This window comes from Caretta caretta, chromosome 2, assembly GCF_965140235.1.
Source record: "Caretta caretta isolate rCarCar2 chromosome 2, rCarCar1.hap1, whole genome shotgun sequence".
Taxonomy (NCBI): Eukaryota; Metazoa; Chordata; order Testudines; family Cheloniidae; genus Caretta; species Caretta caretta.
The window spans coordinates 81686919-81700587 of NC_134207.1; the positions used below are offsets into that span (position 1 = coordinate 81686919).

Below are 13669 nucleotides of genomic sequence, written 5' to 3' on the forward strand. Positions count from 1 at the left end.
ATTTGTCATAGAAAAAATTGGAACTGAAGGGCAGAGGCAGAAGTGACAACCATTCTTTTCTCTTCATCATTCACTGGTCTTCTCTCTTTTTCTACCCTTATTTTACTTAAGTATATTCCACAATATTTAGAAATACAACATTTTTGAGACTTTCCTTTCAATCTATATCCGATACTTATCACCACGCTCATCCAGAAGGGAAACCATGCCAGGCTTGATCAAACCCAGCTTTCTTAGGTTACATGTCCAATACAGCTAGTGCCTACAGTCCTGGGATACTGTAGTAGTCACTATGATACCACTAATACTTAATCTTCTCTCCAAATTTATATTTAAAGAGTCCTTCCTTCAGACGATGCCATATACTTTTCAGTCTTATCTCCATTTACCCTCACTTTTGTAGTTTAAAAAACCAGCTAGAAAAGAACTGTTTTCATACTTCTGAGTTTACTAATACAAGCTACATAGACTAATAAGTAGCAGTTCACAGCAATGTCCCTTTATTAACTTGTTTCTACTCACTTTAATGCAAGTGTCTGCTATTGAAGTAATAAGATTCTAAATTTACATAGAGGCCCATTTCTTCATGTGAATGACTACTGTAAATACTGCTTACTTCAGCAGTTCATTTTTAGTAATGGCATCTTAGCTTTCTATATATATTTACTAATTTTGTCTCCAATGCTTCAGGGGAGAGATCAAGACTACCCTTTCCCCCTCCTGTTTTAGTTTTAACTAGGAATAGTATTTTTTGGAGGAATGGGGGGGTTTAGGTGAAAATAATGCAACAATTAAGGCATTTTAAGAAGAAAAGAGATCATAAAAATGAGATTTACGCTTAGTCAAATTCATGACTATGTGCCTCTGATGCATGCACCACTATTTTTCCATTACCTGTGTACTCTATTGTTGTACATTAAAATATTCCGTGAATTATTTCATTTGGTTTTTATATGTAAGGTTTGATAGCTCCTTACAGAAATTAAATACTTTTGTAAATGTGGGTTTAACGCATGATAGCTTCAGCAGAGTCTACACCGACTTTCAGACAGTATTTATATACGGTACCACATTATATGCAAGGATGCTATGGCTCTTGAGCATCAGTTGCCTCTGCAAAACAAGTGACAACTTGGATAGCTGTAAAATCTGCAAACCACTGCCAGAAAGCAGTGAAATTCAAGCCAGTGAGTGGCCTTCAGAATGGCCAATAGCTTATCACCAGTGAAGCAGCACCGTAAAAGAGTAACTCTACAGTTGGGGAAATTTGTAGAATTCAATTTTCTAGGGTTTTAAGCTACCTCTCTTGTAATATTGATTTCAAGAGAAGAGGACATGTATTTATGTGCACACAATGCAGTAGGTAGTATCATTAGTCTTAAAACAAGAGTCCCTAGAATAATTTTGATGCAGCAAATGCAACGTGAAGTTTTCTCTAAAGAAGCTGAAGGGAAGCTATTAACTTGTGGCAGCTATGTGGATTAAGTGTGTATTTTCATTCATTCAAGGTTATTTCTGAAACCTGATTGAGGGATTCAACTGTCTAGATGAAAGATCCTCTATTCTCTAAATCTGAATTTACCCCTTGATGAGGGAAGTTGAAAGATCAGCTTCCTTTAGCTAGCCCCTGCTCCTGTTAAGTCCTGGTTTCCAGCAGAGTCTTCAAGCCACTTCTCTGGGTCTCTTCATAACAGAGGCACGATTAGGGCTCATCTCCCCCACCCTTGCAGGGGCATCGAACTTCTCAGAGCCTGGTTCCCTAACATCCTTTCCCATGAAATTCTACACTTCTACCCCTCACTGCATTTTTCTTGCTGACCAAAAGAAACAAAAAACCCAAACAAAACACACACACACACACACTTCCTACTTTTCTCATTTCTGTACTTTCTGCTTAGTACATCCCCCAATTATGCACGTTTCCTCTGCCTCTCTTCTTACTGCTATAGGATAAGGGGTTTTTTTGGTTTGTTTTTGCTGGTCTGGATAGGGTCTACCAATTCTACCCAGCAGGGCTAGAAACCCTACCCTCCACATTGTTCTGATGTTGTTCAAAGTCAGCAGGACACATGCAGGAAAAAAAAATTAATTTGCCCTGTTTTGTTTTTAAACTCAAGTCCCCCTGATCAAGACTGTAAACCTCTGAACAGTCCCAACAAGAGCATACGTGTGTGAAAATTAGCAAGAAGGAAAGCTGCTAAATCGTCAATTATATCAACAGATTGCCACCCCCCTCTTTTCCCGGAGCTTCAGAAAGTTTTCCAACTTTTTCCACAGCTGGTCTTCCATGTCATGGAGCATAAGTTGTCAAGAGATGAGAGATATGAGGAAATGAGCATGGACAATGAATCAGCAGGCCTCCCATCTCTTACCAGTCGAGTGATTAATAAAATGCACATGAAACCAAGATTTTATGTATGTTTTTTGAAATACTAGCACCACGTACATCGTTATTTTAAGACTTTTCCAGAAATCTGGCATTAAAACACACCACCAACTCCCTGCTTCCACAAACACAAGTTCCAAAAGCTGCCATATTTTAGCTCAGATCAAAATTTCAAGTAATATTCACCCACTATTTAAGGACCTTCCCCCCACTTGCTAATTTAGCAGTATCTAGAAATGTATTCTGGAGTCCATTAGAATGTGACTGATGAGATTATGAAGTTGAAAATAGGCTCATCAATGCATCCAAATAATTAAACACCACCAGAAGATCACAAACAAATACAAGATGCATCATCTGTTCCAGAAGATAATTTTAAATATTTCCCAAGCTAACAATGAAAATTAAAATATTATTCCTTCTAAACTTATGGATGGATTGGATAACACCTACTGACATTTTCAAAATGGCAAACAAATCGTTAGGAATACAAAACATTCACAAACAAAATATATACATCTTTTTGGTCTGTTTAGCCAACAGTGAATAATCCTTTAATGGATTTTAATGTAGCTTGTGCAAATACAAATATAATCTTAGAAAACATTAGACACATGTACACTATTAAACACGTTATTCAAAAATTAGCTGTATTAGCAATTTCATATCAGAATTAAGGAGCTGAAAGATTTTGGTCTAATGACTAAGGACCTACTTGAAATGTGGGATGACTGTCACAACATTGCAGCTGAGTTGCGGACAAGACATAGAAAATTGTGGAAAGTAATAATGGACCTTATTATTTGCAGTAATAATATCCATTACTACTTTTCTGTGATTTTTCTGCTGTCAGTTGTCCAGGGCTGTGAATGGGGGCCCAGAGCTGATAACAGGAACATTGGGTTGGGGCTCCCAGCTGTCAGCCACATTGGGCAGCCAGGACTTTCACAGAGAGCCACGCACATGGTGGGGGTCCCGCTGTTAAAACTGCAGTGGAGGCCTAATATTGCAGAATCAGCAGTATCACCAGTTAAAAAGGGCCTTCCTAATGACATATTAATTGCAAACAGGAAATATAAAATGTGTTTAAAATTTACATTTGCCTAATTAACTTTTAAAGTTTGTTTTAGTACTAGTTATAGAATATATCTTACATACACACAATTGATACTTTTCATGACCAGTAGATACCAAGGTAATTTATTGTATAGTCACAGTAGTTGGCACTACTGTTTCCAGTGCTGGCATTCAGATACCACTAGAACCTGGTTTCTGTAACATACATATGTTGACCAGTTTCAGTAAATAGTACTGAAAAGGTACATATCTTTCAATTAACTTAGCAATGTATTGTGCATATTGCAGAAACAATCATCCTCCCACACATCAACACTGGATGAAAGACACTGATGTCATTCTTCTTTTAGTAAAAGCCACCTATGCAGAAAGAGAAAAACAGGAAGAATTAGTTTCCATTCAAGCTCAAAATTTCTTTAAAAAATTAAAGACATTTAACTTATTTTTTGTTTGACAACTGGTCATTGTACTGACTCTTACCTTAAATCTGAGAGAAGCTCTTTTCTTCTAACTCTTTCTTCATTGCCACTGCAGTCTTTTCAATGGACAAAACTCCCATCATTCAGCTGTCACTGCTTTGAAGCTTTGTGTTATCTTGAAACAATAAGTTTCTTCATGTTAAATCTTACAAATATCTTAAAATCTAGCTGCAGTTTTTCTATTACCCACACAGTGAAAATTCTGATGTTTGTGCTTGCAAGCTTTTACCTCATTTTCTGCAGTTCTACCTATGATGGTGTTCCAAAAGTCTCTCTTCAGCCTGTCCCAAAAAAGCACGCAGCAAGTCTCATATTCGCTTTGCTTCAGTATTAATATGCCTTCCCCTTCACTTCATTCCCTAGTCTTGATCTGATGAAGTGAGCTGTAGCTCACAAAAGCTCATGCTCAAATAAATTGGTTAGTCTCTAAGGTGCCACAAGTACTCCTTTTCTTTTTGCGAATACAGACTAACACGGCTGTTCCTCTGAAACCAGTCTTCTATACTGTCACTTTAAAAAAAAAATCTCAATTATATTCACTGCTATTATTGTAACTCGTCCTTCCTGTCTTACTGTTTTCCTATTGCTATTTCTAAATATCGTGCTCTTTACCTTGTAGCCTGAGCACTTTGGAACTCCCTTCCCCTCTTTTTTGATTTCATTTAAATACCATTTCAACCCTTAACTGATGCTTTATTTGCTCTTTTAAATTCAACTTCTGTTCTCTTCTGGAATGAGGAGTTTGATGCTTGTTTTTGTGGACTGTCCTTCTGTTACCCTTTCTTGGAATTACTAAAGAATGTCATTATTACTGGGCTTTGTTTCTTCTCTTTTACTAGTTTTTAGACTACTATGTTTAGATGCCTCAGAACATGGGACTTAAAAAAAATATTTGAAAAGAAGGATTAGAATGGCCCATGCTCTGCTCAAGGTAGTCATAAACTCACTACAATAGGTCTTTTCCATTTCTAACTACAATGGTCTGATTAATCCATCCAGAGACTAATAGCTCAAGGAATAAGCCAAAAAGCAAGAGTATAGTGTTGCCACATCCTCCCACAAAAGCAGTGCCTTTGCGATTTAAAGGAATGAGATGTGTGTACTATTCTTCATTGCAACAATAGCAATTTTACTTTTAAAAAAAATGTAATGAAGCAGAATTACAATAGAACCTCAGTTACGAACACGAGAGCTACGAACTGACCAGTCAACCACACACCTCATTTGGAATTGGAAGTACGCAATCAGGCAGCAGCAGAGGACCCCCACACACACCCAAAAAATGCAAATACAGTACAATGCTGTGTGTGATGTTATCTGATAAAATATGACCATGTAGATCATTGTTGCTACCACTTATATAATTGCAACAAATCTTGTATAAAGTATGTCATGTAAGGTGTCTACGGAAAGGTTATGATTTGCTGAATATAATTATGCTATTTGTATGCATGTATCACTTTTGTATCTGAAGTTATGGATATTAACTATGTACCTGTATTTCAAATGTTTGCTTATGTGGTAACATCCACAAGGTATTTAGCCTGCACTTCTTGAAGGAACTATTCAAGTTGAATGACCCATCAAAGATCACTTAATTCACAATGGAAGATGCCTATCTACACTTAAACAATAAGGAGTTCGGTGGCACCTTAAAGACTAACAGATTTATTTGGGCATAAGCTTTCATGGGTAAAAAACCCACTTCTTCAGATGCATGGACTGAAAATTACAGATGCAGGCATTATTATATTGACACATGAAGAGAAGGGAGTTACCCCACAGTGTTGACAAGACCAATTCAATCAGGTGGATATAGTCCACTCCCAATAATTGAGGAGGTGTCAATTCCAGAGGAGAGAAAGTTGCTTTTGTAGTGAGCCAGCAACTCCCAGTCCCTATTCAAGCCCAAATTAACGGTGTTAAATCTGCAAATGAATTTTAGTTCTGCAGTTTCTCTTTGAAGTCTGTTTCTGAAGTTTTTTTGTTCAAATATGGCTACTTTTAAATCTGTTATAGAATGTTCAGGAAGATTGAAGTGTTCTCCTACTGGTTTTTGTATGTTATTCCTGATGTCAGATTTGTGTCCATTTATTTTTTTACGTCAAGTCTGTCCAGTTTGGCCAATGTACATGGCACATGGTACATAGGGACTGGGAGTGGCTGGCTCACTACAAAAGCAGCTTTCCCTCTCCTGGAATTGACACCTCCTCCTCAATTATTGGGAGTGGACCACATCCACCCTGACTGAATTGGCCCTGTCAGCACTGGTTCTCCACTTGTGAGGTAACTCCCTTCTTTTCATGTGTCAGTATAATAATGCCTGCATCTGTAATTTTCACTCCAGGCATCTGAAGAAGTGGGTTTTTTACCCACAAAAGCTTATGCCCAAATAAATCTGCTAGTCTTTAAGGTACCACCGGACGCCGCCTTGTTTTTGTGGATACAGACTAACACGGCTACCTCTGATACTATCTACACTTAATGGACTTTCCTGTGAATGTTCTAACTGGAGTATGGAGGATGGCCTCTACTATGACTAAGCAAAGCATAAATGGACATGTGATTTGCCCATGAGACTCGAAACACCATCTTGTTCCCTGTAATTATCCACAGTGAGAACAATGTGCCCTGGAAACATATAAAATGCCCTGGAAACATCTCCATTTTGCCTTTTTCCTGCTCAAACCTCTGGACTATGGACTTATACTAATGGGAGCATTCTAACCAAGGGACTGAGGAACTTCCAATGATTTCGAAGCGACCGAAGACTTAACAAGCCAGCAGTTTATTTCATTACTGCTACAAGCCTGATCCAAGAAGTTTGCAATTGTTGTATGTATTTGATTCCTTTAACCGATTTTAACCCTCACCTTTTTTTCTAAGAAGAAATGGTGACACTGTTAAATGCAAACCACTAAAAAAAATAAAGGGAAAGGAGCATTTTTCTTCTGCATAGTAAAGTTTCAAAGCTGTCTTACATCAATGTTCACTTGTAAACTTTTGAAAGAACTATAATGTTTTGTTCAAAGTTATGAACAACCTCCATTCCCAAGGTGTTTGTAACTGAGGTTCTACTATACTCATCTCACTTTTATTTTTAACCTTCTTTTCCTGTCTTTCTCCATTATCTCCTTTCCACGCAGATCATGGTTCTGTTTTCCTGCATTTTCTTATACGTCTTCTTCCTCTTTGCCGCTATCCCCTTAGACCTTCCCCCACATCCTCCCCTATATTCTCTTCTCCCCAGGAAGTTTCTCTATCACACTTTTCTTATTTCTTACATTTATCTTTCCCCACTTCTTCCCCATGCACGCACCCACAGCTTGAAAATTTTATCACAACTTATAGCAAAACGATTAAGAAGGGCAACATCCAGGTGAGAAGCCAAATGTCTTGGGAGGGTTGCTAGATTCTTAACAAGGTGCTGCACTGGACCCACACGGAGGCTTCATTTTTTGTGTCAGTGTCCAGTTAGGAGGAGTCAGAGTTGAAGATCCTTCCTCTCTCTGCTGTGGCTAGCAGAAGATGAAAAAGATCATTCTCTGTAAGCCTATCTGCTGCCACAAGATTGGTACTCTGACACTCTCCTCCCACAGCCTTTGATTCTGGTCCCCTTTTCCAATTACTAGATTTCCAGGTCTAATTCTATTGTTGCTTTCACAAGCACAAGAATAAAATTAATCTGTTTGTATTATTTTCAGTGTTGCTCAAAAAACCCTGAACAGCATCAGTGAAATCTGACAAAACTCCAGTGAGTTTTTATTCTCTGACAACCTGACAAAGTAGAACCTCAGAGTTACAAACACCTCAGGAATGGAAGTTGTTCATAACTCTGAAAAAAACATTATGGTTGTTCTTTCAAAAGTTTACAACTGAACATTGACTAAGTAAAGTTTCAAAGCTGTATTATGCAGAAAAAAAATTGCTGCTTTCCTTTTTTTAGTACTTTAAAGCAAATACAGTACTAATGTTAAAAATATTTAATCAGTCTCTACTGCTACCTGATTGCATACTTTCGGTTCCAAATGAGGTGTGTGGTTGACTGGTCAGTTTGTAACTCTGAGATTCTACTGTACAAGTACCCCAGAAAGGCACTGAAGCTATCCGTCTGCAGAGTTAAGACAACATTTAATCAGTTTATATTTGGTTCATGGTTGTTTAGAAGGTTGTCATGACAACCACTATGGCTAGAATTTAAGCTTTTATTTTAAAAAAAAGTCTCTGTAGAAGTTGATTATATTCATCCAGGAAAGCTGCCTGTTCACTAACATCAAACTCATTTTTCAAGCCTCGATGATCATCCTCTGTCAGGTGTGCTTTAACATATGGCAAATCATAAGTTTTGGCCCAACAAGATGCCAATTAGTTTACAAAAGCAGTCATTCCAGTTGCAATTATTTGCATGACTTGATGTGTGATAGATTAGTTCAACTGCCTAGTTTGTTTGATCTACAAGTAGATAGGCTGCTTACACAGAGACAAAAAAGTTGTAACTTTCTTGCTTAAATATCTGTTCACAATACTGAGAAAAAATAAGCTCTCTTGTGAGTCAGTTCAGTGGTTCTCTACTAGGGGTATCCCTTGGGGGTACTCAGCTCTTCCAGAGGGTAGATCAACTCATCTAGATATTTACCTAATTTTACAATAGGCTACTTAAAAAGCATTCCGTGAACTCAGTACCAACTAAAATTTCACATAGACCATTACTACTTTATACTGCTGTATAAATTATACATTTAAAAGAACAATATTTGTATTTCAATTGATTTATAATTATATGGCAAAAATGAGAAAGTAAGCAATTGTTCAGTAATAGTGTGCTGTGACGCTTTTGTATTTTTATGTCTGATTTTGTAAGCAAGCAGTTTAAGTTAGGTGAAACTTGGGGGAGTACGAAAGATAAATCAGACTCCTGACAGGGGTACAGTAGTTGGGAAAGGTTGAGAGCCACTGAGTTAAAGGGAATATCCACTGAGAGCCAACACCGATTTACGGGGTAATATGCAGGGAGGTCCAGTTAAGATTTCATTCCCAATCCAATTTTCCCTCCTTAAGAACTGAATTATGGTCAGTTTTCAAATATATGTGGTATTAAAAGCTCATGTTTTCTGGGGGGATGCAGGGAGAGAGGGAAGAGGGCCTCATGTGCGATAGGAGGGAGGGAGAGAGAAAAATTCGGACTGATTTGGGATGATGTACTCAGTGGCACATCCAGACTGTCACCGTGTTCCTATAAACGGATTATGAATTTATGGATTACAGACCTGAATTAATATGCTTCATGGGATCTTTCAGGAGCCAAGTGAGGAAAGATGAAATAGTTGCATTTCTGAAGAGCAATTTTAAACTAGTTAGTGAAGTCAAAGCATTTGCTACATAATTAATTTTCAAAAACCCTAGAGAGTTTCCATAAAAAACACTGATTTCTGCTTCACTCTTTCTGAAATCAATCTATTTTCAGAAGCCATTTGAAAATGACATAGGTCTATTTCAAAAGCTTAAACTAGCTGGATGGAGAGGGCTATAAAACAATTTCTACCATAGTTTAAATACGTATTTGAAGAAATATGCATAAATATGCAAAATGCACATTCTTCCAAACAGGTTTCAGAGTAGCAGCTGTGTTAGTCTGTATCCGCAAAAAGAAAAGCAGGACTTGTATCACCTTAGAGACTAACAAATTTATTTGAGCATCAGCTTTTGTGAGCTACAGCTCACTTCATCGGATGCATGCAGTGGAAAATACAGTACGGAGATTTTATATACACAGAGGACATGAAACAATGGGTGTTACCATACACACTGTAACAAGAGTGATCAGGTAAGGTGAGCTATTACCAGCAGAGGAGAGAGAGAGAGGGAAAAAAAAAACAAAAAACAAAAAACCAACAACACCCTTTTGTAGTTTTCTGAGCGTCACTGATGTCAATAAGATTAACATCCATCTCTAAATTTGACGAACTGCAGGTCTCTCAATACGGCAAGAAGCTGTTCTTTAGAAGAGCACTCCCAATTAGGAGCTATTTCTAAGACTTTACTTTCAAGCACACAAGGATAAAAATCTATTGCTAAACGACTGATAGCTACTTGGAAGTTAATGATGTTTCTTCAGTTCTGGTTAGCAAAAACATATCTGACACAAACATACAAAAGAGGAAAACTGGCAGGAAAACAGTCTGAAAAGTTAAACACAAATTATACCTTATGCCTGAACTTTTTTCATCTCTAGGCTGGAAATCTAGAGTTTATGGTTGAACTGTCAGCCTTGGACATTCTCTCCCATTTTCATTTCTACATGAAGTTCCGATCACTTAAATTATTTAGGAACAAAATATTTCAAAAGATCTGGACTTTTGCAGTTAAAATTGCAACTAGGACAGTGATTCTTAACCTATGAATCATAACACCACTTACAATCCATTTTCAGATAAATCAGATTTGACCAGCTGCTCATAATTAGCCCTCAAGTGTCAAAAATTAACTATTGCATGGAATCATGAGGCACCTCATTTTAAGCACAAGGGAAAACAGATTGAGACATCTGAGGAGGGACATTTCAGTCACTGAATATGGGTTCATAATATGAACAAGACTGAAGCTTTGATCCAGGCAAATATAGTTTATTAAAATAGTCTGTGTAACTTGATTTTCCCTTTGATGTTTAAATTGTAATAATTTATAATAACGAGAAAACTAAAACAAGATTTTATGGAAGACTTCAGAAACAAAGGTTCCCTATAACAAGATGAACAATCCGCTGGACACACAATTATTAATACATACAAATTTTGAAACAGGAACATAGTAAAAACTATTTTTAATATCCTAGATTTTTAGATCTTAAGTCATCACTTCCCTCTGCACCCAAAAAAGTTTTATTTGTATCAAATTTAATTTTTGTAAATGAAAAAAAATAAGGAAGGCTCTGAAATACTTGCAATACCACCAACACAGACTTGTTTTTAACTCAATTTAGGTCTTAAATGAATATTCTGCTGTACAGACAATAGCACTGTGGTGCATTTAAATTTAGAAAACAACACCTATAATGCCAGAGCTCCAATTATTGAGAAGAATTAACTCTTTCCATAACTATACAGGAAACATAACTACCTTAAAACTAGTGTAGACAGAGTAACATCTACTGTTACAACTATATTCAAGTAATTTCTAGAAAGTGACCTCTTCCTTTAACTAGATACAAACACATGGTACACACTGTCTTGTTATTTCATGGCTTCATCACACTAGCATTCAAGAACCTCCTGTCACTATCTAGTCTCAATCCAAGTCACTCACACACATATAATCTTAAAAGATAAAAATCCTCAGGATATTTTCATTGGATGACACAAGTATATTAAGCAAATCTTGTTGTTTATTCTTCTGTGCACATGCATAGCTACTCATCAGCATTTGTGAGATTTACAAGTGCCTGTCAAGGAAAGGTAAATTCCCCTGGTTTTCATATATATTTTTTTTAAAATGGTGGTTCGCCTCTGTCAAATCAGGTGATACAGACTAACAGTTTGCAAATGTCACAGATTGAAATGTTTTCCTAGAGTTAAGATTTATTAACCTAAATCTGTGAATGCTCACTTCTGGTGCAAGGGTTAAGAGTCAGAGGCAATCTTTTTCTTGCAGAGCAATTCGGGGGGACAAAATGTAACGCTCAGTGCTTAATCTGCCCTAGGGAACTGAGAGAACAGCCTGACGGCATCACAAAACCACCTCCTGAAGTAACCGTTTGCACAAGGAAGTGCTCTGGTAGCCCCACACCCGCCATGGGGGGTGGGGGGGGATGTTCGCCTCCCCAGCTCAGGCGGGAGCGCACAACCCGCTCCGCGCGCGGCTGGCCAGGCGGCTTGGGAAGAACGGAGGCGGCTTCGCACACGCACCGCGGGGGCCGAGGCGCTTGGGCCGCTAGTGGAGGTGCTGAGCCGGGGCAGAGGCTGGGCTGGGGCCAGGGCCGGGACACAGGCTGAGGACGGGGCGGCAGCAGCCCCTGCCCCTGCAGCCCGGCTCGCCGGCGGGGGGAGAGAGGACTCGGGGCGGCAGGAGGCAGGTGCAGGGAGAGCCGGTGGGGCCCGGCGGAGGCTGGTACCGGTATTTCCTGAAGAGCTGGTCGGACTCGCGGAAGCCGTTGTTCAGCAGCATGTTGATCCCGGCCAGCGCCAGCTCCGCGTCCTCGAGAGGCAGCGGCGACTCCTCGTCCTCCAGCGGCGGCTGCGACCCGGCCATGGCGACGAGACCGAGCCGGCTCCCCCGGGCTCCTGTCACCTCCGCCGGGATGGAGGCGGGAGGGGAGCCGGCCGGCGGCGCCGCGTACGGGAGACCCCGAGGGCGGGGATGCGCGGGGGAGGGGGAGGAGCCTGGGCCGCTCCTTCGCTTAGTGCCCGCTGCGGTGCCGGAGCCTGCTCACGCACCCCCAGCGCTACTGCACAGAGTTTGGTAACGCGCATGCGCAGGTGTATCTGCGCGATGTGGGCGACGAAGGTGCTGCCCTTATCGCCTGTCCACTCTTGCCGTGGAAGCCGCCAGGCCGGGGGCGGGATGGGGCTGGAGCGGCCTCGCGGCAGCGGCGCCTACCGCTCGCCGCGCGCGGGGCTCACGAGGCGCCAAGCCGGGGAGGGGGGGGCCGCGCGGGCAGCATCGCTGACAGGAACGGCGGCAGGGGGGCGCTAGGGAGCGAGGGGGGGGGGAAGGGCTGGGCTCGGTCCAACCGCCTCAGCCAGCGGGTGCGTGGAGCGAGCGCGGACTCTGCCCGCCGCAGAGCCACCCCCAGCAACAGCCGCGGTCCCGGGCTCCTCCAAATGGGTCCCGAGCCAACTTGGCAGGCTAAGCTTGGAGGATTTAGGAGTCAGAGGGACCCGAAGAAGAGCTCTGTGTAGCCCCAAAGCTCGTCTCTCTCAGCTACAGCCGTTAGTCCCATAAAAGGTATTACCTCACCCACCTTGTCCTTCCAGAGTCCCACCCTCGCGCAGCTGGGGGTGGCAGGCTTGTATTCCATCAGGCCGCTTGCAGGTACAAAACTGCAGTTGTACTGGTCACACAGCGATTTTTAAGCCTTTTCACCTGGTAATGCACAGGACAATGTCTCGTGGACTAGCTCCCTTCCAAACACCCGAAATCCCCCCTCCCGGAAAACTTGTTCAAAATATCAATTCTGTGGACTCCAGTGCACAGGCTGGGTGGGAGGGGTTTTTTTTTGGGGGGGGGGGTAGGGAAATGGAGCAGGAGTCCCATGTACATAGTAGGAGGGAGTTTGTGCCTGGAGCTTTTCTGAGTTTCCTTCCTCACCCTTTGCATTGTCTCAACTCCTTCTCCCAGCACGCCCTCTCTTCACTGCATTGGTGCACCTAGCACATGCAGCAGCTTGAGTGCTCTCCAGCTGCACAGCCAGCGGAGGAGCTATTAATAGTTCCGAGTCCTTGTGCAGAATCCTGTTTCCCTCGTGTGAGGCATAGCGAGTGTCTCAGGCTGCAGCAGCTGAGCCCCCAGAGCTGTGTAGCGGGGAAGCTCAGCCTTTCCTTTCTCTGCATTGCAGCTTTCCCTTTAAAGTGCATTTTTTAATTTATTTTTTTAAAGTGATTTTAGTGCTCGTGAAAGAGGGTGAATTCACTGCCTTAGAGACTGAAGGTTTGTAGTTTTTCCTAGAGCAATGCCTTTGCAGCTCTCCCTATGCCATTCTGCCAATGGGCATCACTCATATGAGTTTAAACCT

General features: G+C 41.0%; 1 protein-coding gene across 2 annotated transcripts in view; it reads right to left on the bottom strand.

Moving 5' to 3' along the window:
• Positions 1 to 13300, bottom strand: part of TTC39C (tetratricopeptide repeat domain 39C) — a 62318-nt gene extending 49018 nt beyond the window's left edge. Inside the window, exons 1-2 of one of the 2 annotated variants that reach the window (XM_048840479.2) lie at positions 13246 to 13300; positions 12899 to 13020 (exon numbers count right to left, since the gene is read on the bottom strand). Coding sequence is in view for 1 of the 2 variants with exons in the window: in XM_048840478.2 (XP_048696435.1) it covers positions 12050 to 12186 (137 nt within the window). In the remaining variant the exon portion in view is untranslated. Of the gene's footprint in view, positions 1 to 12049; positions 12366 to 12898; positions 13021 to 13245 lie in introns of those variants that run through there. The other variant, XM_048840478.2, reaches the window with a different exon arrangement.
• Positions 13301 to 13669: the final 369 nt, after the last annotated feature.